Genomic DNA, 26,527 nt, shown 5'->3' on the forward strand with positions numbered 1-26,527 from the left:
GCGACCGACCGGAGACAGCCCGCGGCCGGGGACAGCCCGCGACCGACCGGAGACAGCCCGCGGCCGGGGACAGCCCGCGACCGGGGACAGTCCACGACCGACCGGGGACAGCCCGCGGCCGGGGACAGCCCGCGACCGACCGGAGACAGTCCGCGGCCGGGGACAGCCCGCAACCAACCGGGGACAGCCCGCGACCGGCCGGGGACAGTCCGCGGCCGGGGACAGCCCGCGACCGGGGACAGTCAGCTGGTCAGACGCCGGACACGAGCCGCAGAACGCAGCACGTCCCCCCAGCACGGAATCCTGCCCCGCACACTGAAGGCTCCCACCCCAGGCCTTGCCTCCGCCCGGTCCCGCCGCCCTCGCCCCCGCCCCCCGCGGCTGCAAGTGTTCCCGAAGCCGAAGACTCCGCTGCGCCGAGCGGCAGGGCCGGGGGGGGGGGGGGTCCTACAGCACCGGGAGGGGCGCCGTGCACGGGGCGCGCCGCCGAGCACACGCCGCGGCTCTTCCAGGCCGCAGGCCCCGGCGACCCGCTCCCGTCCGCAGCCCCCGGCCCCGCCGCCTCCGCGGAAGGGCCTCTTCTCGCCGGTTCTGTGCTTCACCGGGGGTTCGCGCGCGCGGTTGTCCCCGGCCCCGTCCTGATTCTCTGCTAACCCCAAAGCCCATCGTGTGCCGGTAGAATAAACGGCACTTTGGGGGCGCCTGGGGGGCGCAGTGGGCCCAGCCTCTGCCTTCCGCTCGGGTCATGGTCCCGGGGTCCTGGGATCGCGCCCCGCGTCGGGCTCTCCCTCGGCGGGGAACCTGCTCCCCCGCACCGCCTCCGTGTGATCTTCAAGTAAATAAATAAGATCTGTAAACACTAAAACCTAAAATCAACATGAAAGTAAGTAAATAAGATCTGTAACCCCTAAAACTAAAACAAATGAACGTCGGAGCGAGGGGCACTTCGCGGGCAGCGCAGCACGGCGCCGCCGGGACGACCACCCCCGCCCGCAGCGGTGGACCGCGGGGGTCGGCGCTTCCGGACGCGCCCCGCGACGAGCGCCCTGTCGCCCTGTCCCCCGGGGCCGACCGCGCGGGCCCCCTCGCCCCGGGCCGCGGCCCGTCCGCAGGCCCCTCGCCTCCCCGCCAGCGCGTCGGCCCCGACCCCGTCCGCAAAGCCGCTCTGCCGCCCCGAGGCGCGCAGAGACGCTTCCGACAGAGCCCCCGAGCCTTGCGGGCTCAGCGCGCCCGGCGCACGGGGCAGCCGGAGGCCCCGACGAAGCGCCGCGAGCTCCAGGCGGGGCCGGCACGACGGCAGCCCCACGACGCCCGCGCTCCCGGGGCCCCGCTCTCCCGAGGCCGCTCCCCGCGCCGGACGCCCGGAAACGCCACGCGGCGCAAAGCTGACGCCCCAGGACTTCCAGCGCCGCGAGCGCAGAGACGAGCTCCGGCGCCGAAGACCCGACCCCACGCCCGCCGCGGGGCGCACTTGCGCTCGCTCCAACCGCCGCCGCCGCAGCCACGGGGGCGATTCTTCCAGAGCCGTCTGCGCCTGCGCAGGCCCCGACTTCTCAACTGGCCAATCGCAAGGCTGCAAAGCCACGCGCACCCAGCCCCACCTCCCCCGAACGTGCGGCCGAAACGGCCTAAAGCATGCGCGTTAGCGCCCGTCCGCGGCGGTTGTGACCCGGCCCGCCGCCTCGGAAGCGCAGTGCGCAGGCGTGCGGCAGGAAACCCCGCCCCGGGCGCGAGTTTCGGCCAATCCCCACCGAGGTGCCCCCGCCAGGCGCCCGCGAGCGGAGGAGATGGCCGGGCGGCCGGGGCCTGCGGACGCGGAACGGGCAGGAGCCCCGCAGCGGGCTGAGAAGGCCGAAGGTAGCGCAGGGGAGCCCGCAGGGACGGCCGTGGGGGCCGACTGACCACGGGAGCGCGCTGTCGAGGGAACGACCCCGGCCGCTTGGGCCCCGGCGGCCAGGCCCCTCGGGAAGTCCCGGTGCTCCGCCGGCGGCGGCGTCGGGACGGCCCCAGACCCGCCCTCAGCGGGGCGTTTCGTGACCGACGTCGGGCCGCCCCGGCTCCGCGCAGCGCCCCGCGAGGCCTCCTCCTGACGCGCCCTGCGGACCGACGGCCCCCGGCGCAGCGGACGCGGCTGGGCAGCCCGGCGCAGGCCCTCCGGGGCGCGCTCACCGCCCGGCGCCGAGGGGAAGCGGGGGCTTTCCCCGAGCCAAGCCGTCGGCGGCAGGAACCGGCTCGGACGCGTTCCCGGGAGCTCGCAGCGCCGTCCGCGGCACGGGCCTTGCTGGTTCCCTTCAACGTCCTCGCCGGGGGCAGCCTGGGGTCCGCCGCGGCGCCTCGGGGTCCCTGCGAGCACGCGGGCTCCGAGCCCGGAGCGCGCTCGGAGCGGGGCGGCGCCCGGAGGCGGCGCGGGGCCGGGTACGAGCGCTCCCCGCCCTCGAGTGCACCGGCCGCGGCCGCGCCTGCGCCGACGGACCCGTTCGGTAGGGCCGTTGGGCGCCTCCGGTCCGCCGGCCGCTGGGTTACTCCGCCAGGCTCGGCTGCGCTGCTCGCCGCGAAGCTCCAGGCCCACTGGCCCTGCAGACCGCGGCTCGGAGGCCGGGAGGCCGGGAGTCGGCCGCCGGCGGAGACCCGCTCCCGGGGTCTGCGCCCTCGCAGCCCGGCGGCTCTGGCCGTGTCTCGTCGAGGCGCTGCGTCCGCCGTCACGACCCAGTCCCCTCCCGGAGTGGTCACAGCGCATGCCGTATTTCTTCCTCCCTCCCTGGGATTTTATTTATGGGGGGCGGGGGCGGGGCGGGGCACGACCGAGGGGAGCAGGCTCCCTGCTGAGCAAGGCTCCCGCACCGCGGGATCGCGACCTGAGCTGAAAGCAGACCCCTGGCCGACTGACCGCCGGGCGCCCCCAGACCAGACCAGTTCAACACCTGCTGTTCGGTGGTCACTGCCTGGGGGGGGTGTCCGTGTACTTGGCACTTCACACTGGGGCGTCACGGGTCATGAGGCGTCGTCTGCGACTTCTCGGGTTCAGAGATGTTAGCAACGGGGGATGCGAGCTGTGGACCCTATTTCCACAACTTCTCAGTAAACGCGATCTCACTGGCCATTGTCAGATTTATTCATCTTTACCGATCAGACAGGTACAAGATGTTATTTTTAGCTCATTAATTTTGACTGGATTGTACATCTTTTCAAATATTTAGTGGCCGTTTGTATAATTTTTGCTTCACCGTTCACTCCTTTTCTCCACCCTTTATAGGAATGATTGCTAGCCTGCTTTATATTGATTGAAACATATTATGGAAAACTTAAGCATACACAAAAGGCAAGAACAAAGTATAATTACCCCGTGAACCCATCTTTCCACTCCAACAGTTACAGCTTCTGACCGACCTTGTTTGCTCTGTACCCTCCCCCTCGCGGCCGCCCACTCCACTGTGGCATTGGAGGGTCACAGCCTCGTAGCCTGGCATCCCTAAATATTTCCATGCGACTCTCTAACCGGTGTCTAAAGGGTAACGAAATACAGCAGTGGGTCATAGCTGCGTAACTACGACAGTAATTCCTCAGTTTCATCCATTATCCAGTCAGTTTCCAAAATGCCCTGATTGCCTCATCAACATTTTTTAAAGTGCTTTTGAATCAAGATCTAAATGTGTCCATTTTTGAGACTGATTTCTTCGTCTGGAACCCGTTTCAGTCTGCAAGGCTCTTCTTTCTCCCTTTCCCCGCAGAAGCTGGTTTTCCTATGACGCTCCCAGTCTGGATGCTGCTAATTGCGTCCGCATGGGTCCTGCGTCCCTGTATTTCCTCTGAGTTACTATTTAGGTTGAGAGGATTCGCAAGATACTCGTCTGATTTTTTGGCAAAAATTCTGTATTCTATTTTTACCTCAAGTGGCTCATAGTGTCCAGTTATCTTTACTGTGATGGGTTAGTGCCATGAATAATCATGGCTTGGATCTGCCATTCATGAAGGGATGAAAAATAAGTGCCTGTATTGGTTATAAATGGGTTAACATGAAATATTGTCCTGGGAGGCTTCAGAAGAATGAGTGAGTGTACATGGATGAACTGCATTTTTTAAATGAGATGTCTTGAATTTTCTTTTGTTCTTTGTGGGATTTTTCTTATAAGAACTCTAGAACTTTCTAGTTAATTAGCCACGCACAGTTAATGATTTTTGACTCCTTGTTTCCGGGGGTCTTTTGTACCCCTTCTTTTTTTTCACTGGTATATCATGAGCTTTGACCCAATCTTGACTACTACAGGCAGTGGGAGTTCACCCCTCCCCTTGGCCTGGGTTTTATTAAGGGGAAATCTGTGGTCTGGCTTCGTCACAGTTTAGAAGTTGGCTGTGAAATGGCCTGACTCGTCTCTCACTCAGTATGCACCCACCTCAGGACACGGAGCAGGGAGGCGTACCTCTCTGGCTGGAGACCTGAGCCCCCCTCGGTTCCAGGCCAAAGCTGCTGGACTCCCACTCCTCGGGATTCTAACATGTCTGGCTTTGTCTCCACAGGGCAAGCCAAATCCTCACAGAAAACGGAAGACTTGCTGGAAATGGTGAAGAAGCTGCAGAAAGGTCACATGTGCCCTCTGTAGCCCCCACAATTCACAGACTTGGGAAATCAGCTCATTTGCTCTGTCTTTTAAAGCTTAATTCCTTGAAGTAAAAATACAGCCCCATGATTCAAAATTCAAGTATGAGTGGATGGAAGGCCAGAGCTTTTCCCAAACCTCCTAACTCGCCGCCCATTTGGCCCCAACTGCCTTCAGTCCAGGTTTTCGCCTGCACCTCCTTCCCTCCCCCTTAGCTCTGCTGCTCTCCACTTGCTGACCAGCCTCCTTCCAGCCGCGTTCCCACCTCAGGGCAGGCCTCACTGTCTCCACCCGCCCCAGGAACTGCCCTCCCGCGGACGGGGCCCTTACCAGGGCTTCCCCTATCTGAAGGGCAGGCCCCACTCCTTCACTCTCTCATTCTTTGCCCGTCTGTGCGTCTTGGCTGCAGTGACTACCGCCCGACTCAGTACCTGTATTAATTCTTGTCCTCGCCTCCCCTACCCAGGGAAGTCCCCACAGGGCCCCCAGCTCCCCCTGCCTGCTCTCCTCTCCACTCAACTTCTCTCCTTCCTGCAGCGGGAAGCCTGGAGCCCAGGGTTGAAGTCCTGATTAATCGGATTAATGAGGTTCAGCAAGGTGAGCTCAGGCACCAGCGACATGATGTGCAGGGCTCCTTGTTCAAAGATGACTGAGTCGGTCGTGACAGCAGCAGCAATCATTAAACCAAGGATGGGACCATCTAAACGCAGCTGCTGTGGTCGCATGTCCATGAGCCTGGTGCTGCTCTCAGCTGAGCCCAACAAGAAAGGCTTGTGCTCTGGAAGCCTCATTTCTTGCTTTAAAATCTGCCCCCACCCCAGATTTCCTGGAAGACAAGAGAAATGTCAGCTTCCAAGGAATAACGCAGTGGGAGGCTGCACTTACACATTGTTCTGCTTTTTGGCACAGCAAAAAAGAAGGCCAGTGAAGAGCTGGGAGAGGCCCGGACTGTTTGGGAAGCCCTGCAGAGGGAAATGGACTCATGTAAGCATGCTGGGCTCACGCAGAGGTCTTCAGTGTCAGGCCTTCCTGAACTCAGTATTCTGGACACAACATTGTTGCTGTGAGCAAGGGCTCCTACCCCTCTGCAGCCCCACTCTGTGGGTAGGAGTGTTTCCGGAGTCCTCCAAGCATAATCCTACCTCAGGGCCTTTGCTAGGCTGTTCTGTCCCAGATAGTGCAGGTTGCTGGTGCCGACATCCTCAGCAGCTCTTACCTTCAGTGTCCCCTTCTCAGGTCAGCCTCCCCCGAGTCATCCCATCTAGAGACAGCACCCTGTCCCCTGTCCCCACTCGATCGCATTCCCCTTAACTGCTTGCTGGGTTTCTTCCTAGCCCATGTCCCAGTCCGAGGGATGTGTTTTCTTGTTCCCGTCCATGGAGACACACTGGCCTTCCACAGGGTCCTCACAGTCAGCCTTGATCAACCCCAGGGCCCTCTGCTGCTTAGACGGAGTGTGGGCTCAAGAGGGGAGGGGGATCAACTCAAGGGGTCCACATTTGGGATTGAGGTGGTGCTGTCCCAACCTGCCTGTGTGATGAGGGGCAAATGCGCTCCCTGAGGATGGGGTGATGCCTCCTGATGCCTAAATGTGTTCCTGTGTTTTCCAGTGACTGGAGAGAAAGTACACCTGAAAGAGATCTTGAACAAAAAGCAAGGTAATTGCAGCCACTCTGTCTCCAGGCTTTTGCCCTTGTCACCCTGCAGAGGCCAATCTCTGCAGAGCAGCTGAAGCCCTTTGAAACCCGAATCAGCCTGCAGCCCTCCTGTGGCTTCCACCACACTTTTGGCAAATGACAAAGTCCTATCAGGTGTCCATAAGACCTCACATGATCTGTCATGAATGCCCAATCCTGATGCTTCTATGGGTTTTCATGGGGCCCTTGGCTCTTCTCCCTGCAGAGACCCTAAGGATCCTCAGGCTCCACTGCCAGGAGAAGGAAAGTGAGGCACAGAGGTAAGAGCTTACATCTGGGACTTGCTCTGCTCTCCCCTTTCGTGAAAGAAGGAAAATCAGTTCTGGATCCACAGGTCACATTGTCTCCAATCTTTAAAAAAGAGAGGCCAGGTGCATGGCTTCCCACCTTGGCCCCATGGTGCACAGTAGTGTTGAGGGTACCCGGACTCATGGGGATAATCATTCATTTGCTAGAGCTTTCAGCTCTTTCTTATTCTATGCCCGTGACTCTTCTTAAAATCGGCTCCTTGGCTCACTCTTCACTCGTCTGCCCCTTCATTTAGGCATCAAGCCACCAGTGTCTCTGTATTTGTCCACTGTCCTTCCATCCACCTCAGTATTTGTGAATCCATCTCTCCACTTCCTGAACCCTGATTTAGCTCATTCTGTGATCCTTGCCCCTAAGCCCTCACACACCAACATTGGAACTATGTGGGAAATTTGGATGAGATCCGTATGTATGTGTGCTTGTGCACGTGTGTCAGCGTTGAGCTCCCTGATTTCGCAACAGGATTCCAGGGTCATGGGCTCATGCCCCACCCCCCACAAAGTTACTAAAGAAGGGCCTCAGCCGGGAAAGCCAGAACAGACCCAAGAGGAGGCAGGAGCCCAACCCCAGCCCCGTCATTCAGAAACATTGAGAGAATATGACTGAGGGCCGCCTTGCCTCTTCCCAGGAAGCAGACCATGCTGCAGGAGTGCAAGGAGCGGATTTCTGCCCTAAATTCCCAGATTGAGGAAGAGAAGAACAAACAGAGGCAACTGAGGTAAAGCCCAGAGCCCAGTGCCAGGCAGGATGGGGGCGATGGGTTGGGATGGGTTGTGGTAATACTGGGAATGGGGCTTAGAAGTGGAGCTGGCGGGGCTGAGGCTTGGAGGGTCAAGGTGGTGAAGGTGCTTCCTGCAGAGCAAAGAACAGGAGCAAGTCTCCCACGGTCTGTGCATGAAGACCTCTGGCCTGGGCCAAGGTGGGGGGGAGCGTCTCAGCCCGTGGTGCCTCATCTTGTGGGACTGGTCCATAGGCTGGATTTTGAGGAGCAGCTGGAGGATCTGATGGGCCAGCACAAGGACCTCTGGAAGTTCCATGTGAGTCACTCAAACCTGCTCCTACCACTTTCCACATCTTCCTGGAAGTCCCAGGCCCAAAACTCAGGGTTCCACTGCAGGCCTCCTTCCTCACACCTGCCACACCCAGCTCCTGACCCAGCCCTTGTGGTCATACATAAAATGGCCCTCAGCTCAGTCCCTCGGCACCACCCAGTGCTGTCCACTTCACTGATCCTGCCCGTCCATCCCTGCTGCTCCCAGCCCCCTCCCCCCGCCCTCTTCAGTGGCCAGGAGGAACCCTGATAAACCAGGGAGAGGTTATCCATAAGGGAGATCCCTGGGTGTGTTAGCAGCGATGACCGGTACAGGGCAGAGAGTGGGAAACCAAGGGTCCCGGTGCCAAATAAAAGGGGCAGAGAGGATCAGTGTTAGGCCGGAGGGGTTCGGTGGAGAAGCCACGCAGAGGGAAGAGGAGCTGCAGTTCCGGTCTGGTGACTGATTCTCCAGGCACAGACTGACTCGTAAGGGTTTCAGGATCCCCTGTAAGAAATACTTGCCTCAGACCTGATTTCAGGGCTTCCAAACCTCCTGGCCTCCCTAGCGCAGCATCATGGGATCTGGGGTGAGACAGAGACAGTGGTGGAGAGAAGATGGCCAGCATTAAGGCCCTGAATCCAGAATGTGCCTTGTGTGCCCGGAGGCCCAGAGTAGGAGGAAGCGAGGCACACAGTAGGGACCACATCCAGGTAGGGTTCTCTGAGGTGCGTGAGAGGAGGACAGGACACCTGGACAGGCCTCCTCTCTACCTACTCAGAGGCCAGAGCAGATGGCCCAGGAGATAGGCACCCTGGACAGCAGCAAGGAGCAACTGCTCAAAGAAGGTGAGGCCTGGCGGGTGGGGCGACCCTGATGTGTCCTGCCCTGGCCTGCCCTGCTCATCGGTCCCTTCCTGCTGCAGAGAAGCTTGTGGAGGCGAAGCTGGAGGACGTGAAGCATCGCCTGTGCTCCCAGTTTGGGGCTGATGGCTGCTCGGCCATTGCTGAAGGGCTCTTTCTCCGCAGCCAGGAAGCAGCAGCTGCAGTGTAAGATAAAGATGACGGGGACAGGGAATGGGGAGGAGGGAGGGAGCTGCCGTGGCTGACAGCTGCACCCTCAGGCATCTGTTTGAGGAGGAGAACAGGAAGGCCCAGGAGCTCCTGGAGGCCTCGGCACGGCACCACGAGCAGCTGCAGCAGAAGTGCCGGCAGCTGCAGCAGAGGAGGCAGAGGTGGGCATGGAGGCCCGGCCCCTAATCCCAAGGGGACAGTGGCTGAGGAGGGCATCTCAGCTCCTCTTTCACGGATCTCCTGGTCTCCTCACACCGTCTTGTCCCTTTTCCTCCCCCTGACCCTCCCTTTTTGGTCCAGGCTTAAGGAGGAGCTGGAAAAGCTTGGGATGCAGATCCCTGCTCGAGGCCAAAGCAAACAAGAGGAAGGGGCTGGCCCAGGAGAACCTGTGAGTCCTAGAATTAGGTGGCAGGGAGCAGAGATAGCTCACGAAAGGAACAGGGCACAGGAAAGCAAGGAAGGGGAACCACAGAGTCCTCAGAGGATCTGAGTCTTTGGGGAAGGGTGTTCTCAGGGCACAACCAAGACAAAAGTGCAGAGGCTGGCGGCGTGGGTTAGAAAGAGGCTGGTCCCAGTGAGGGTGTGGTCACAGGGATGCATGGAGGCTTCCCTCCTCAGACCCTGACCTCCCACAGGCCAATCCCAAGCTCCTAGGAGTCATTGAGGAGAAAGACCCAGAGCTGCCCACCAAGCAAGGTCGTGTGCCCTCCTAGGCAAGGAGGACTCTCCCTGCCCTGGAGCATGTTCCATGAACTTCAAGAAATAAAAGCACTATTTCAGTACAACTGCCTCAGCAGAGTTTGTGCACGGGTGGAAGGGTTTGTCTGGCCCAAGACCCTTGACCCTCGAGACTTGGTAAAGCCCTGGCCACATCTCCTCTTGGCCTCGGCCAGAGTTCTGCAGCAGGTACTCAGTAAGTGCTTCCCTAACCTTATAGTCTCTGCTCTGCTCATTCCTAGGACTTAACCTGTGGTTCTAGGTCTCCAGGCAGAAGGATTCACATTCTGCAGACTCACCTGTGATTGTTTCAATTCCTTATTCAGGCCTGGATTATACGGGATCCCAGAAACCCCCAAAATGAGGAGCAGGGTGTTGGGGTTCTCAGCCAATCAGTCCTTTGCCCACAGTCCCCACCAATTAGCTGAGAAAAAGAAACACAGTTGGAGGCCAAGTGTAGTCTGTGCTCTTGTGGAACAAAATAGGTAACCGAGACACCCGTCACTACAACACAGTGTGATAGGGTTCTTCAGTGTCCTGAATGCACTTGCCCAATTCAGGGTAGCAAGGCTTGTCAGAGTCTGATCCTAAGCCAAAATACAGTGACTATGAAGAAAGAGATGCCTTCTCTTGAAAGGCTCCCGCATCCAGGTAGGACAGTAACGTGGTGGGACGGAGAGGGGTCCAAACAGGCCCCCAGTCTGGAGAGCACCGTTTCTGTGGAAGAACGGAAAAATATGACACCAAGCATCAACCTCCCGGTGTTCTGAGATGGGGTTCATCAGACCTGTATCGTACATGAACTGGTACCATCAAAGTAACTCGCATCTCCTGGAAACTGGTCTATTCCCCTGCACGACAATGGAAACATCACTTCAGAGAACTGCAGTTCAGCTAAGCTCATGATGAGAAATGCTGGCCCTTTCCTTGGAAACCCAAAGATCGTGTCGCCTGGAAAAGGAGGAATGTAGCCCCATCACCACAGAGCTGGGCTACCTAGGGTGGGTCCCTAGCTGAGACGAACAGAAAAACGTAGCTGGTAGCGTCACTTACCAGAAGGTATACATAGAGACAGATGAGCTAAAAGAAACTGTTCAGTCTTCAAGATTAATCTAGACAAAATACCAAGGAGCCAGGACTTCCCAGGTTTGAAAATGGAACTGTTCCTCCTTCCCAGCTTCTCCAGGCAGAAGAAAGGATCCCTGAGATAGGAAATGACTTCAGGCTAAAGATCACATTCAGGACAGTATCCACAAAATGGAGCCTCAGGGTAAATCTCAGACCAAGGATGCTGCTCGAAGACCCTCTGAGTCTCTTAAGCCTTGTAAATCCTCATGACGGATGACACAGAGGGTTTTTGCAAATCTTAGGGGCATTGTCCCCACATCACTCTGTTTGAGGCAGAGTGGTGGGGGATGGCTTTCATCTAATGGAGTGGATTATAATTTAATAGATGAAAAATCCAAAAACTTTTTAAAGGAAATTAAATCAATTTGAAATAAGTTTAGAAACAGTTCAAATGAAAAGAGCCCTCTGGGCAGGAAATACACCTGAAGAAACTAGTTAGTGTAAAAACAAACAAAAAGCTGGTTATGTGTTGGTAGAAGAGAGATGACAGAGTGCAGAACCCAGAGCCTTGGAAGTCACTCTCAGACCCACTGCACCCTGATTGAGGGGCTGATGGGGTGCCCTGCTAGACTTCAGAGTTCGTGGGGACCACAGATGGCTGAGTGCCTCCCAGTTGCCCTCCCCTTTGAGTGGACGGAGTCTCCCCATCTCCATGCTACGCTGTGGACCATCTAAGTGGCCACTTGAGGTCACATGGCTTCAGGCTAAGAGGAACCACACAGAAGGCATGCTCCCAAAGAGACTGTGCTCCTTGTCCTGATACAGATGACGATGTCCTCAATGTTAAGCCAAACAGCTTTATAAGTTGGAATTCTTTGAGTGTTAGTGTAGTGTGCATTTATAAATGATGTGAACTCTGTGGCCAGAAAGCAGGTGGTGTCCTACTGTATTTTCTAGAGACGACCACACACTCTTGTGAGATGCCTTTACATCAACAGGTAAAGGTGGACTCTACTTCTCCACCCCTTAGGATCTTCGTGGGCCCTGTAACAACCCCAAATAGAAAAATTCAGAAGTGACTGTGCTACTTACCAGGAGTAGCATTGCCAAGTGTCCCCATAGAGGCAAAAATCACCCCAGAGAAAAAATGGTCTATAGTCTTTCAAAAATCTTCTTTAATATAGTATCATTTCTATGTGAAATTTTTTTATCCACATTACCTACGCTGATAGTTTTCGCTTCATGAAAAACTCACTGATACAAAGTTGGACCTTCTGTTGAAAAGTGGACACATTAAAGGTATTTATAAGGTTTTACTTTATCCTCAGTGTTCAATGACCTGTCTCTGCCCAATAAAGTCATTCCTGCATTTATTGAATTTTTTTCCTATGATTTCTTTGATTTTTACATCCATTGCTTGGGGATGAAAAGTGACAACAAAAGGTTCTTTCCTGTGTGACTCTCTTACACAAGGACTGGTAACGTCTCACAGAAGCCGACCTCAAATTCGCAAACTGAACTAGCTACAATGGACTCACATTGTTGGAAATAGGTCACACATAGGATTCAACAGTGACTACTTCTCCCTCAGGTAACTGCAGGTGAAGATTTGTGAGGCAGCGTTGGGAAGATCTTTGCCCTCCCCAGTCAGTCCTTTCTGCCTTAAGTCCTGGTTGCCATCTTCACCATGTGGCTCCAAAAACACACCTGTGGGTAATATGCATTCCAGGAATGAAAAATCAGCAAAGGCAAGTAAGTTTTTTTGTGGCCAGACATGGAAGTAATGTTCATAATTTGTGTTCATGATCTCTTGGCCAGAGCTCAATTACGTGCTTCCACCCACAGTAAACAGGAGCTGAGAAATGCAGGCGAACTGTGTGCCCAACACAAAGAGAAAGTGAGTTTTGGTGTACATATCGCCAGTCTCTGCCACACATGGCTTCTCCCCAGTGTGAGTTCTCTGATGTTTGCTGAGGTGTGACTTCTGACAGAAGGTTTTCCCACATGCATTACATCCACAGGGCTTCTCTCCTGTGTGAGTTCTCTGATGCACAGTCAGGGCTGACTTCTGGTAGAAAGTCTTGCTACATTCTTTGCATCCATAGGGCTTCTCTCCTGTGTGAGTTCTCTGATGCCTACTGAGAGCTGACCTCTCACAAAAGGTCTTCCAACACTCGTCACATTTATAAGGTTTCTCACCTGTGTGAGTTCTCTGGTGTACAGTGAGTTTTGATTTCTGGTAGAAAGTTTTCCCACATTCCTTACACTCATATGGTCTCTCACCGGTGTGAAGTCTCAGATGCACAGTGAGCTTTGGCTTTACACAGAAAGATCTCCCACACTCGTTACATTTATAAGGTCTATCTCTTGTATGAGTTCTCTGATGGACGGTAAGAGCTGGGCGATGGCCAAAGGATTTCCCACATTCTGGACATTCATAAGGTCTCTCTCCTGTGTGAGTTCTCCAATGCGCAGTGAGAACGGACTTCTGACAGAAGGTTTTACCACAATCACTGCATTCATGATGTGTCTCTCTATTGTGACTCCTTCGATGTACAGTGAGGGCTGACTTCTGGTAAAAGGATTTCCTACACCCGTGGCATTCATAGGACTTCTCCCCTGTGTGTGCTCTCAGATGCACAGTGAGTTTGGTTTTCACAGAGAAAGATCTCCCACATTCGTAACACTCATATGGTTCTTCTCCCATGCGGGTTCTCTGATGAACAGTTAGGTGAGACTTACGGCAGAAAGTTTTCTTACACTCGATACATGCGTAGGGTTTCTCCCCTGTATGAGTTCTCCAATGTACTGTAAGAACTGTTTTACTGATAAAGGTTTCCTCACACTTACTACATTGATAGGGTTTCTCCCCTGTGTGCATTTTCTGATGTTTACGGAGATTAGACTTTGCGTGGAAAGTTTTGCCACATATGTCACATTCAAAAGTTTTCTCTCCTGAGTTCTTGAAAGCCAAGTAAGGTGTAATTTCTTGCTGAAATTGTCCCCTCTTTGATCACGTTCACAGTGTTGCTCCTCCAAATCAGCTCTGTGAAGATTCGATTGGTTTGGTTTCACACAGGTGTTCCCCCATTTGTTACACCTACAGTGACCCTCCCCTATGTGAGTTCTCTCTCGGACAACGACAGCAGACTTGTCACAGGCTCTCCAACAGTCATCGTAGTTATAGGCAGTCTCTCCCACAGGAGCACTGCTATGTGTAAAGGTGGTTGTCTCCCTGTTCAAGTCATGCCCTTGCCCACCAAATTCAAAAAGTGGCTGCAAAATCTGACCCTTCTGATGAAAACTACGGTGTTCACACCCGAAGGGTTTGCTGCTCACATTACAGTCCTTGGGCTTCTCTCCACCACGCATCTCATCCGGCTCACCAGGGAGAAACATGTTCTGACACACATCAAACTCCTCTGGCTTCATTCCTGAACAGTCTCCATTATTTATAACCAGGTCTGAAATGTGGATTGCGCTCAAATTAAATGGTTTGCCCAAGGCGGTTCTCTTCGTAGTTGACCTTTTGTTGCTGGAGAACCCAACTTGCCCCACATGTCTGCTCTGATGGTCCTGGCGGGTCTCCTGCACTCTGGACATCTGAAATGAGACGAAGTAACCATGTCTGGTTACCAGACACGTCTGGTAACCACATCTAAGCATTTCTTATGGAAGGTTTGTGTAGGAGTAAAGCCGTTTCTTTCCATCACAGTATTGGGGCCAAATCCACGTTAAAACCTGTTAAACCCCTAGGGCCTGCTTGGGCCTGCTTAGCCAGAGTGACTCCATGTTGCCTAGATAGCCGTTTGGTTGTTTAAAAATGCCTCAGCAGTTACTAGTATTGGTTCCAGGTAACCGCTACTAAAACACACAGGTAGGAGACATCCAATCAGCCAAAGCCACCTATGCAGATGTCTGCGATTGTGCCCTATAAAAACTAGCCTGTAAGACCAAGGGGCATCGCTTTCTTCGGAGACGGCCCTGGCCGGTCAGTCTGACTGGCCATTGCTTGGCACAGAATAAGGCTTTGCATAACTTTGTCTCCGCCTCGTGCCTTTGATAACAGACCCAACAACAGCAGGATATGAATTTTGAAGAATCGATAATGGGTATGTTATGATAAGCATATTATTTTTCTCCCTAACAAAATCATGTAACAAATGACACTAATATATTATTGAATATCAAATCATGGTTTTATTTGTCGGTTCTTTTTTTTTTAAGATTTTATTTATTTATTTTACATACAGAAATCACAAGTAGGCAGAGAGGCAGGCAGAGAGAAAGGAGGAAGCAGGCTCCCCGCTGAGCAGAGAGCCCGATGTGGGGCTCGATCCCAGGACCCTGGGACCATGACCCGAGCGAAAGGCAGAGGCTTTAACTCACTGAGCCACTCAGGCGCCCTCAGTTCTGCTTTTCCAAGTTTCTTTTTTCCTTACTGGATCCAGGAGGAAATCCCAACAGTCACCTACTCCCTAGCCGCAGTTTCGGCTGAGTTCTTCATCTGCCATCTGTGTTCCTTCTGTCTCCTGCTTTCTCTCACAATAACTGTGCAGTCCTTTTTGCTTGGCCTTTCCTCATCACTCAGCTTTGAAGGTGACAGGACTGTCCTGGATTGGCTACTTTAGGATGCAGTAGACGGCCATTTTTCACCTAAGCAGGGATATTGCTTAGGGACAAGGATCTGCACCCATGTTTCTTTATCTTTTCACTACTTCTTGGGGGATGTCTATGGGCATCCTCTCTCCTTCTCCATGCTAGCCAAAGACAGATTTCTGCTAACTCCTAATGAGACCCTATGCCTTGGCTTCTTACAACCAAGTTCCAATTCTCCTCCCTGGGCTACCCTCCCTGCTGGTCTAAACAATTTAGGTTCTGCAACACAGGCTGCACTCATGAGCTCTGAAAAGTCTTTTTCTGGCTGCTTCTTGGAAAAGCAGTCTCACCTGTTTTGCTGTGCTTTGCTTCCTGCTGGTGCATCCCTACTTGACAATGTGCTGTTTCTAAAGGCTTCTGTTTTAAACTTTGGAGTATCAGCTGTGTCCTACTTTCAATGGAAATGGAGTCCACGCATGGACTGGATTCTCTCTGTTATATTAGGGTTACTTAGCAGGAGCAACTGCATCCTGAAACCCCTGGCTCCACTGGCCTTGAGAACGCATGAACTCCAGAGTCTCCCCCCGTGCCATGGATCACCCCTTTCCACACTGCAGCTTGCAGCTTGTGCATGGTTCTCCGCCCCCTGTGACACTGATTCTGCGCTTGACAAGGCTTGGTCCTGCGCTCCCTTACTTCCTTAGCAACTACCTGGGCAACCTCCTCTCATCCTGTGCCTCAGATACCAGTCAGGCTAAAGACTAGTTTGCAACTTCTAATAGTGACACCCAATCTCTACTGCAGACACTATACCCTGTATGGGTTATGTTGTCAACACTGGAAAATCTAAATCATCACCTCAGGTTAAAGCTATCCGAAAGTAAAGTCTTGATAATTCCCTCAAAAATACTTTCTCTGGGCTTCCCTACTAAAATAACACACCCCAGTTTTTCTCTCAGAGTGGTAAAACATTATTTCTGATTGTGACCTACTTCTTAATGTTTTGTGTATTTGCTTCATTCTGACTCAACTGAAAGGAATCTCCTAGAAAGGACGGCATGTATTTGATTACCACTATAATCCCCACAACTACAAAATGACCCATGCTTTACCTGTGTCGAAAGAATAAATGAGGGATAAACAAACACTCGAAAGGGAACAGTGTATGCAAGGGGGACACCTTTGAACCCAGAGACAACGGCTAATGAAGAAAATACTGGAATGGATTTTGGATAAGTCTAAGAAAAGAGTGGGCAATTAAGAAAAGAAGGGGACATTTGTGGGTGAGAGCCATACTGTGAGAGTGAAGAAGGCAGGAGCGTGATCCATGCAGACTCCCTCTCCTGAGGTCTGGGCCTGGGAAAAGCACCTGGGAAAACAGCCCGGCACGGCCCACACTGGCTGTGCTCTTCTCTTCATAGACCCCTGCCCAGTATGCACTCACTGACCTGGGAGGCGCCGGGTTGGGGCTTCCCGTACAGCCCACGGCTCTGCTCCTTGCTCCAACTTGACAATCACCTCAGGTTTGGAAATGCAGTGTCCTGTTGATCAGAAATAAGTGGGACTTTTCACAAACTGCTTCACTTTCAGGGCCTTTGAAGAATGACATGAGCAGAGCTCCAAGGACTGTACGATGAAGGGCCAACATGAACCTCCGACTAGAGGGTGAGCACGCACATTCTCCTGGGCCGCGGAGCCTAACCCTGAGCAGCCTTTCACTTCATACACCGCTGCACCTTTACCATGAAGAGGAAAGTGCCTGCCCCTGCCGGGACACTCTCACTCACCCAGGGACACCAGGCTCCTGTAGGTCTCCAGCATCACGGCCCTGTACAGGGTCCTCTGAGCATCATCCAGGTCCTGCCACTCCTCCCAGGAGAAGTTCACAGCCACGTCCTCAAAGGACACCAATTCCTGGAATGACATGTGCCTCAATTCAAGGCATCAGCCTGGGTCAGAACAGGAAGTCTAGGAGTTCATTCTTTTTTGTGTGTTTGGTCTTGAACAAAATACACCCATGGTTTGTAGTCTGTACTGCCGGGTAAGGTAAAGAGATCCCACAGCAGAAATTTCCTACCTCAGACTGGAAACAACAGCAAAAGAAAGTCTCTGAACTTGGGAGATGGATCAACAGGTATTTTCTAATCTTTATGAGAGAGAGAAAAAAATGAAGACAAATAAAGAGGCCCATGAACAATTTAAAAACCAATCTAACAACATGTAACTGGAGTTCCGTAAGGAAAGGAGGAAAAATAGAGCATTTACATATTTCAGAAATAATGGCTCCAACCTTCCCAAATTTCATGAATGATCTGAATATACAGATTTATTAACTTCAGTGCCCATAAGTTAGATTTAGAAAAAAAACAAAAAACAAAAAGCCAACAAACTATTCTAGGCACATCACAGCCAACCTGCCAACATCCAAGAATAAAGAGAAATCTTGGGACGCCCGGGTGGCTCAGCTGGTTGGACGACTGCTTTGGCTCAGGTCATGATCCCGAAGTCTCAGGATCGAGTCCTGCATGGGGCTCCCAGCTCCACAGGGAGTCTGCTTCTCTCTCTGACCTTCTCCTCACTCAGCTCTATCTTTCTCTCAAATAAATAAATAAAATCTTTAAAAAAAAAAAAAGAAGAGAGAGAGAAATCTTGAAAGCAGCCAGAGAAGAGCAAGCACGTTCAGGTTCAAGTACGGGGAAGGACGGGCAACTTATCGGAAACAACGTGGTGAACGTAAATCCTTCGATTCCTTGATTCTGCACCCACTGAGCAGTTATGCTACAAAACTGAAGTGAAATACATTTTCAGAGGAACACAAACTAACATAATTCATCATCAGAAGATGGCACTACAATGGCAAAGGACCTTCTCCGTGGTTGAAACAAAGTGACACCAGATGATCTGGATCCATAAGACAGAATCAAGATCACTGGAAATGCCAATGTGTAGGTAAACATAAGGAACTATATACATATATATATGCACTTTTCTTCCTTACGTCTATAAAAGACATGATCCTTTAGGGAAAACACTGCAATGATGTACAGAGCACTCATAACGTCTATAGGCTCAGTATGTACACACGTGTCTACTATCCACAGTACACATGACGGGGCAGCAAATGGATTTATACTGTTCAAAAGTTCCTATTTTCTATGAAGTAGGGCACTACTACTCAGTATGTTTGGTAAAGACTTGTGTGGTAAACCCTGTGAGGAGTGAATAAAAAGGTAACGGAATGAAGTGCAGAGTTTTAATTTGCTACGGCTGCCGTAGCGAGGCACCAAAATGGTTTAGCCATTTGGAAGATAGTTTGGTACCGTCTGCACAGGTAAGCACGAACGCCCAACCCACGATCCCTGCCTCGCTCCTCTGGTACGCATCTGGAGGAGCTGAAAACGCACGTCCACGTGGACACCAGCACAGGATGCGTACCGCCGCTTTATTCATAACCATCAAACCCGGACGTGACCCAACGTCTTCAGCGGATGCACGAATCAACTGCGCTCCCCTCTGACAACGGAATGCCACGTGGGGCTGAAGACAAAGGAGCTATCGGGGCAAGGGAAGAACGGGGGAGGAAGCGCAAACGCACCCCAGGAAGGGAGAGGAGCAGGCGTCAAGGACCACACACTGTGGGATTCCAACTGCACGCCTGCCTGTCAGAGGCAACACTACGGAGCCCGGAAAAGCATCACCACTGGCCAAGGGCTGGGAGGCAGGAAAACGAGCGGAAGGAGCACGGAGGACGTGGAGGACAATGACGCTGTTCTGTACGGCTGCAGTGGGCTGTGACTGACACGGAGGCTCCATCTCATGATTCAAGTGTCCGGATCTCGACGCCAGCCGAGGTTCGGGGGGAGAAAGCGGGAGAAGAGAAACTCCAGTTTGGTCGTGTCGGTGGCCGGCTAACGAAGAAGGACACGTGAGAGAAGAAAGGAAGATGAGCTTTCCCACAGGACTGACTCCGCGTGAGGTGCCTTCTGGAACAGCTGCACGAAAACATTCCCCAGGGGCTTGAACTAGTGGTCGAAAGGCTCAGGAAGAGGCCCGAGCTGGGGAGAGGCGCTGTCAGGACAGCCGACCGCAGAGGGCCGGACAAGTGCAGGAAAACCAGAGTTTGAAAAAGGGGCCCAGATCGGAACCCTTGGATGAGCTGCGTTCAGGAGAGGAAACAAGCAGAAGAAACCACCAGGGAGGCCGCCCCAGACGCTAAGAGACGAGAATGTCCAGGAGAAGACCCTGGACGGCAGTTTTCCTACGGCAGAAGAGTCGAGTAAGGCACAGCCCACAGCACCGTCACTGAATCAGACATAATCTGGGTTGCTCTGTAGGCTGTAGGATTATTTCTTCACTTAGAAGACATGGATTAACACGACACGGAGGAGGGTAAGGTGCAAACGAGCCGTGAACTCTCTCTCAGAAAATACCACTCTCCACAGTCGGACACACAGCCTACACAGACCGGCTGACAGAAACACGTGGAGGGTAAGACCTGCAGACACCCCAGGGTCTGAGTCTAGCAGGGCTCAGGCCGTGGCTGCAGTGGGGCCGTGGACCCAGCAGAGCCCTCCAGAAGCTGCCTGGGACGCGACTCTAGCAAAGCTTCTCAGGCAAACAGCATTCCAGCACCAGGTGACCTTCCAGACTGGTGGCAAACCGCTGTCCGCCCCCTCAGCCGTGTGACCAACAAAGGCACCACTTCAGACTTCTGGGCCTACAATGTTCAGGTCCTGTGAGAACGGGACACGCCTCTTCTGAGGGTCCTTTCTGAACAGGCAGCAACGCTGTGTGTCATTCTGCGGCGGCGTCAGAAAGCCCAGAGACCAACCTGCACTCACCCTGGATGACTCGAAGGTCATATAACCCGTCCACATCCGCATGCCACTGTTGCCGTGTTTCCGCGTATCACCCCGAAGCTGCATTTTACCGACTTCTGCTTTTCTATTTTACAGTATGAGCCCTTATTAAGGAGGCACGTACCGCATGGAGCACTGGTGTGCTGCATAAACAATGAATCGGGAACACTGAGAAATAAAATAAAATAAAATAAATAAAGCCTGAGCCCTTCCTCTCCGAGCTCAGGAAGCGCCACGCCAAACAAGCGGACAACTCACCAGAGAGGTGTTCATCGTCCGCTGCTCCGGGAAACCACAGAGGGCTCTGGAGGGACCCCTGGGACAGGAGGCGAACGGACTGGCTGCGAGACCAGATGCTGGGGCTCGGCTCCCACACCTGGACTGTCCTGTCTGAAGCTCTCCACAGTGGCCAGAGAAGACGAGAGGGAGCGAGCGTGCTGCTCCTGTGGGACGAGAGAATTTTCACCTTGAGAAAGGGCAGGAAAGACCCTATTACAGGCCCATTAATTTACACATACAGTTCATCAAAACACACATTCCCTACTGACTTATCAACAGTGAAGAGAAAGAATCAATTTAAGATCTTGAAGATGCTCATTAAAGCAACGACTGTTTATGTTCCTATTAGTAGAGACGCAGACGCAGGGCTTCACAGTCGTGCCTCCGTGAGGACACCCGCGGTGTAAACAGCTCGTCTTCACAGAAGCAGACACCCTGCAACAACACTGCTGGCCCGTGACTTTACAGGAAGAGACACCCGTAAGGGACATGGGACACTGTGCTGCAGGGCACTCTTCCAGTGATGGTTCTCCGTGACCTGCTCCCCTCGGCTCACTTCCTCCAACACGGAGGTGGGCTTTGCCACGTGACCTGCCCTCGTCAAAAGGAACGCAGCGCACACCCTGGACACAGGTGGAGGAGCGCGTTTCTGCGGACATCCGTGAAGAGGCCCGGGACTGGCCTGATACGAGGCTCAGCCAACAGCCAGCACTGACCACCAGGAAGGAGACGAAATCCTCTTTCACCAACCGACCCCAGCCTTGGCACCAGATCACGGCCTCTGCTGGGAACCAGGCACCGACGGGACCCGACCGAGTACACCCAGCCCCAAGTGCGGAGCCACAGGACCTCAAAACCTAAAATGACTGTTGTTTAAGGTCACTGAATGCGGTTGGCCTGTAACCCAGCAAATGCTCACGTGATACACGTGAACCCCCGAACTCAGTATGTACACGGGGAGTCTTGAATTACACACCGAGGACCATCGACAGAACCTGACAACCCACACCGAACCTCTGAGGGGTGGCAAGACTGCCCGCTCGCTGGACGCCAGTGAGGCCCTGGAAGACCGGCCGTGGGGAGCCCGCAGACACCCGTCTTAACACCGGGACTTGGCGCCACGAGTCTGTTGGCCACAGCCGGGCGCATGCGGGGTTGGATGTGCGGTCCGGGAAGATGCGTTAGACAAGAAAACTGCGTCCGATTTTCCCACTTCCCACAACGGAAAATGGACACCAGGCCGCTGGCATCGCGCTGTAGTCTCTGCTCTTCACAGACAGGTCGCCGGAATCCGTGCGAACACCTGCCCCGGAAACGCCTTGAGCCCCGCAGGGCAGAGAAGACGTCAGGGAAAGTGGGACAGGCACGTCTGAGGCAGTTCCCCCAAGAAGCGCTGTCCTAAGTGGCCGCCTTGGCCAGAAATGAGTCAGAAACAGACACGGGCCGTGGCTTCACTGTGGCAAAAGAGAGAACGCACAGCACCCCCAGGTCGGGTTCCCCGACGCGCGCAAGCCGGGGAGCCCGCAGCCCGCTCGCGTCCTGGAAGCCTCCTCGCAGACCCCCGCCGCACCCGCAGACCCTTCCCCGGCCACCGCGGGGAGCGCGCGAGGCCGCGCCGGCCGCGCCAGCGGAAGGAGTTCGGGCAACAGAAGCCGGGAGGCGAGAACCGAGCCAGGCAGGGTTTGGGGCGAGCGGCCTCTCGGCCTCAGCAGGTCCCCCTCCCCTCACACCGGGCCCCTCGGGCGCGTGACCCCTCGCGCCGTCGCCCGCCCCTCTCCGCCTGGCGCAGGTCTCCCGAGGGCGGGTCCACCCTTCCCGTCACTCGCAGCCTCTGGGGCCTCTGGGGAGTGGCACCCCCAGCCCCGTTCCATGCGCGCTTGGCCATGCGGAGCTGGGGTCCTCTCCCTGCCTCCGCTCAAGTCACAGGCGCCCCTTCCAGAGAACATGCGACGGCCGTCGGGGCCGCGCCATGGCTCGCGAGCCAGCGGCGCCTGCAAACCGGGTCCTGCGCACGGGGCAGAGCCCAGCGCCCGGCAGACCGCACAGCGCCCGGCAGACCGCACAGCGCCCGGCAGACCGCACGGGGGGCGCGGGGGCCCGACCCCCGGCCTCGGGGGAGCCTCAAGAGAGCCCGCGCACGACCGCTCCCGGGAGGAGCTTCGCGGACGCCGCCGCGGACCGGGGGCCCCCGCCCTCCGCACCGAGACGCTCGCGCCAGCCCGAGCGGGAACGGGCACGCGCACGCCTGCAGACCCGCCCCCGCCCTCGCCGCCGCCGGGCCGGGCCCCCCCCGCAGCGCGCCTTCTCCGGCCAAGCGACCGCCGCCAGCACAGCCCGAGGGCGCCCGACCCGCGGGCCCCGAAGCCCCGTCGCCCCGCGCACCGGGTCTCGCTCCACGGGTCGCGCCTGCACTTCAGGCCCCGCCCCCGCTGAGCTCCCGCCGGCCGCAGGGCTCCCCTTTCTCCCTCGCACCGACCTTCGGGGACACAGGACCCAACGCCCCGGGCCCCGCAGCCACAGCGGCCGACACCCGCAGGGAGCCGGATTTCCGGGCGGAAGAGGAGGGGCGGGTCCGCACGTGCGCAGAAGGAACCCGAAGACCCAGAGTCCCGCGCGGGATCCGTCGTTGTCGCGGGAGACTACATTTCCCACAGGCCTCTGCGCCCAGTCCTTTAGGAGCCCTGGTGGGTGATGTGTCCCGCTGCGCGGGAGCGGGTGCGGGCCGGGGAGTTGGCTCTAACTTCGTGAGGGTACCGGCGAGATCCTGATTTCACCGAATGACAGACATTGTCCCTAACTGGTCAAATCCTCGTATGGAGGAAACACGAACACTTTCTCTGTAGCATGGGATGGTGTTGGACAGCATCTTACCCACAGACCTTCTTCTAGACTTGCTGTCAGTCCTCTCAGGCCCCACTGCTACCTGATCAACTAGGTTTATCTAATAAACTAGGGTTATCGGATACCCCAGTCTTTTGTTGTCATTTCAACAGTCTTCACGGCATCACCACCAGCAGTAGAGTCCTTCTCAAGAAACCACTTTCTTCGTTCACCCCTAAGAAGCAACTCCTGATCTGCTGAAGTTTGTCATGAAATCACAACAATCCAGTCCCATCTTCAGGCCCCATTTCTGATTCAAGTTCTCTTGCTGTTTCTGCAACATCTGCAGTGACTTCCCGAGGGCACAGGACATCCTTCAGGACCTGGTGTCCATATAGCACGACACTTGGATGGGGGGCCCCAACACAGTGGTTACATGGGGCCATGCTGCTTAGCCAGCTGGAGACAGTGGCAAGGCACACCTGAACAACTGTCCCAACTCCTGGATGCACAGGGGCAGTTGGAAATGGAGACACTCCCTCCCAGCAGCCCCCATGTCTGGCCAGCACCTCTCCATCAGTGTCTCCCAGCCAAGATTCAGGGCTGCAGACAGGGGCCATGCTGACATGAGGGAAGCATGTCTGTGCAGGGACTCACACTCTGGCCTCTCAACCTCTTGTGCCTTTCCCTAATCCCTTCCTTTATTGGAAAGAACAAACCACTTACTAAGCGTTCGACAAATACTAGGTACTACACAGTGTCTCAGGACTGAGGAAAGACAGGGCATGGCAAGAAATTTATCTTCTTTGATACACATTCTAGTGGGCAACATATGACGGTCAAGTCCAGAGTATGCCTCCATGCAGACATGCCGTTGGGAAACACCAGTGAGGAGGGGCGGAAGGCTGGTGGTGCTCTCATCCTCAAGAGAAGGCCACTGGGGAGGGTCTCCTTCGAATGCAGCATTTTTTTTTTTTTCCTGCCCATTTTTATTTTTTTTTTATTTTTTTTTTTTATTTATTTTTTTTTTTATTTTTTATAAACATATATTTTTTATATACATATATTTTTATCCCCAGGTCTGTGAATCACCAGGTTTACACACTTCACAGCACTCACCAAATCACATACCCTCCCCAATGTCCATAATCCCACCCCCTTCTCCCCAACCCCCTCCCCCCGGCAACCCTCAGTTTGTTTTGTGAGATTAAGAGTCACTTATGGTTTGTCTCCCTCCCAATCCCATCTTGTTTCATTTAATCTTCTACCCACTTAAGCCTCCATGTTGCATCACCACTTCCTCATATCAGGGAGATCATATGATAGTTGTCTTTCTCTGCTTGACTTATTTCGCTAAGCATGATACGCTCTAGTTCCATCCATGTTGTTGCAAATGGCAAGATTTCATTTCTTTTGATGGCTGCATAGTATTCCATTGTGTATATATACCACATCTTCTTGATCCATTCATCTGTTGATGGACATCTAGGTTCTTTCCATAGTTTGGCTATTGTGGACATTGCTGCTATAAACATTCGGGTGCATGTGTCCCTTTGGATCACTACATTTGTATCTTTAGGGTAAATACCCAATAGTGCAATTGCTGGGTCATAGGGCAGTTCTATTTTCAACATTTTGAGGAACCTCCATGCTGTTTTCCAGAGTGGCTGCACCAGCTTGCATTCCCACCAACAGTGTAGGAGGGTTCCCCTTTCTCCGCATCCTCGCCAGCATCTGTCATTTCCTGACTTGTTGATTTTAGCCATTCTGACTGGTGTGAGGTGATATCTCATTGTGGTTTTGATTTGTATTTCCCTGATGCCAAGTGATATGGAGCACTTTTTCATGTGTCTGTTGGCCATCTGGATGTCTTCTTTGCAGAAATGTCTGTTCATGTCTTCTGCCCATTTCTTGATTGGATTATTTGTTCTTTGGGTGTTGAGTTTGCTAAGTTCTTTATAGATTCTGGACACTAGTCCTTTATCTGATATGTCGTTTGCAAATATCTTCTCCCATTCTGTCAGTTGTCTTTTGATTTTGTTAACTGTTTCCTTTGCTGTGCAAAAGCTTTTGATCTTGATGAAATCCCAGTAGTTCATTTTTTCCCTTGCTTCCCTTGCCTTTTGCGTTGTTCCTAGGAAGATGTTGCTGCGGCAGAGGTCGAAGAGGTTGCTGCCCGTGTTCTCCTCAAGGATTTTGATGGATTCCTTTCGTACATTGAGGTCCTTCATCCATTTTGAGTCTATTTTTGTGTGTGGTGTAAGGAAATGGTCCAATTTCATTTTTCTGCATGTGGCTGTCCAATTTTCCCAGCACCATTTATTGAAAAGGCTGTCTTTTTTCCATTGGACATTCTTTCCTGCTTTGTCGAAGATTAGTTGACCATAGAGTTGAGGGTCTATTTCTGGGCTCTCTATTCTGTTCCATTGATCTATGTGTCTGTTTTTGTGCCAGTACCATGCTGTCTTGATGATGACAGCTTTGTAATAGAGCTTGAAGTCCGGAATTGTGATGCCACCAACGTTGGCTTTCTTTTTCAATATCCCTTTGGCTATTCGAGGTCTTTTCTGGTTCCATATAAATTTTAGAATTATTTGTTCCATTTCTTTGAAAAAGATGGATGGTACTTTGATAGGAATTGCATTAAATGTGTAGATTGCTTTAGGTAGCATAGACATTTTCACAATATTTATTCTTCCAATCCAGGAGCATGGAACATTTTTCCATTTCTTTGTGTCTTCCTCAATTTCTTTCATGAGTACTTTATAGTTTTCTGGGTATAGATTCTGTGTCTCTTTGGTTAGGTTTATTCCTAGGTATCTTAAGGTTTTGGATGCAATTGTAAATGAGATTGACTCCTTAATATCTCTTTCTTCTGTCTTGCTGTTGGTGTAGAGAAATGCAACTGATTTCTGTGCATTGATTTTATATCCTGACACTTTACTGAATTCCTGTATAAGTTCTAGCAGTTTTGGAGTGGAGTCTTTTGGGTTTTCCACATATAGTATCATATCATCTGCGAAGAGTGATAATTTGACTTCTTCTTTGCCGATTTGGATGCCTTTAATTTCCTTTTGTTGTCTGATTGCTGAGGCTAGGACCTCTAGTACGATGTTGAATAGCAGTGGTGATAATGGACATCCCTGCCGTGTTCCTGACCTTAGCGGAAAAGCTTTCAGTTTTTCTCCATTGAGAATGATATTTGCGGTGGGTTTTTCATAGATGGCTTTGATGATATTGAGGTATGTGCCCTCTATCCCTACACTTTGAAGAGTTTTGATCAGGAAGGGATGTTGTACTTTGTCAAATGCTTTTTCAGCATCTATTGAGAGTATCATATGGTTCTTGTTCTTACTTTTATTGATGTGTTGTATCACATTGACTGATTTGCGGATGTTGAACCAACCTTGCAGCCCTGGAATAAATCCCACTTGGTCGTGGTGAATAATCTTTTTAATGTACTGTTGAATCCGATTGGCT

General features: G+C 53.3%; 3 protein-coding genes across 3 annotated transcripts; 1 reads left to right on the top strand and 2 right to left on the bottom strand.

Annotated features, from left to right (window-relative positions):
• Positions 1-1,658: 1,658 nt before the first annotated feature.
• Positions 1,659-9,504, top strand: SYCE1 (synaptonemal complex central element protein 1). The gene is made up of 13 exons (XM_059172714.1): positions 1,659-1,857; positions 4,516-4,578; positions 5,133-5,192; positions 5,505-5,579; positions 6,206-6,253; positions 6,498-6,552; positions 7,230-7,319; positions 7,575-7,638; positions 8,414-8,480; positions 8,558-8,681; positions 8,756-8,866; positions 9,006-9,093; positions 9,341-9,504. The coding sequence occupies exons 1-13, from the start codon at positions 1,788-1,790 to the stop codon at positions 9,416-9,418; spliced, it is 993 nt and encodes a 330-aa protein (XP_059028697.1). The 5' UTR covers positions 1,659-1,787; the 3' UTR covers positions 9,419-9,504.
• Positions 9,505-11,643: 2,139 nt separating this feature from the next.
• On the bottom strand, positions 11,644-13,964 carry LOC131830486 (zinc finger protein 182-like). The gene is made up of 2 exons (XM_059172713.1): positions 12,690-13,964; positions 11,644-12,605 (listed from the first exon to the last, which is right to left on the bottom strand). Exons 1-2 carry the CDS (start codon positions 13,369-13,371, stop codon positions 12,316-12,318), a joined length of 972 nt encoding a protein of 323 aa, XP_059028696.1. The 5' UTR covers positions 13,372-13,964; the 3' UTR covers positions 11,644-12,315.
• Positions 13,918-22,792, bottom strand: LOC131830488 (zinc finger protein 717-like). Its single transcript, XM_059172715.1, has 5 exons — positions 22,704-22,792; positions 20,207-20,391; positions 16,877-17,003; positions 16,538-16,630; positions 13,918-14,093 (listed from the first exon to the last, which is right to left on the bottom strand). Exons 2-5 carry the CDS (start codon positions 20,219-20,221, stop codon positions 13,978-13,980), a joined length of 351 nt encoding a protein of 116 aa, XP_059028698.1. The 5' UTR covers positions 20,222-20,391; positions 22,704-22,792; the 3' UTR covers positions 13,918-13,977.
• Between the last annotated feature and the right edge of the window lie 3,735 nt (positions 22,793-26,527).

The sequence above is a fragment of the Mustela lutreola genome, chromosome 4, assembly GCF_030435805.1.
Source record: "Mustela lutreola isolate mMusLut2 chromosome 4, mMusLut2.pri, whole genome shotgun sequence".
Classification (NCBI taxonomy): Eukaryota; Metazoa; Chordata; class Mammalia; order Carnivora; family Mustelidae; genus Mustela; species Mustela lutreola.

Bases quoted from the DNA above. Each gene is read 5' to 3' on its own strand.
- SYCE1 (XM_059172714.1), top strand. From the start codon at position 1,788: ATGGCCGGGCGGCCGGGGCCTGCGGACGCGGAACGGGCAGGAGCCCCG. The intron at 5,580-6,205 runs GTAAGCATGCTG...TGTGTTTTCCAG, and splicing joins GCAGAGGGAAATGGACTCAT to TGACTGGAGAGAAAGTACAC. The intron at 9,094-9,340 runs GTGAGTCCTAGA...GACCTCCCACAG, and splicing joins GGGCTGGCCCAGGAGAACCT to GCCAATCCCAAGCTCCTAGG.
- LOC131830486 (XM_059172713.1), bottom strand. From the start codon at position 13,371: ATGCACACAGGGGAGAAACCCTATCAATGTAGTAAGTGTGAGGAAACC. The intron at 12,606-12,689 runs GTGAGAAACCTT...GAACTCACACAG, and splicing joins ACACCAGAGAACTCACACAG to GAGAGAAGCCCTATGGATGC.
- LOC131830488 (XM_059172715.1), bottom strand. The intron at 16,631-16,876 runs GTGAGTGAGAGT...TCTGATCAACAG, and splicing joins CAGGAGCCTGGTGTCCCTGG to GACACTGCATTTCCAAACCT. The intron at 14,094-16,537 runs GTCAGTGAGTGC...GTCTCATTTCAG, and splicing joins CCCAACCCGGCGCCTCCCAG to ATGTCCAGAGTGCAGGAGAC.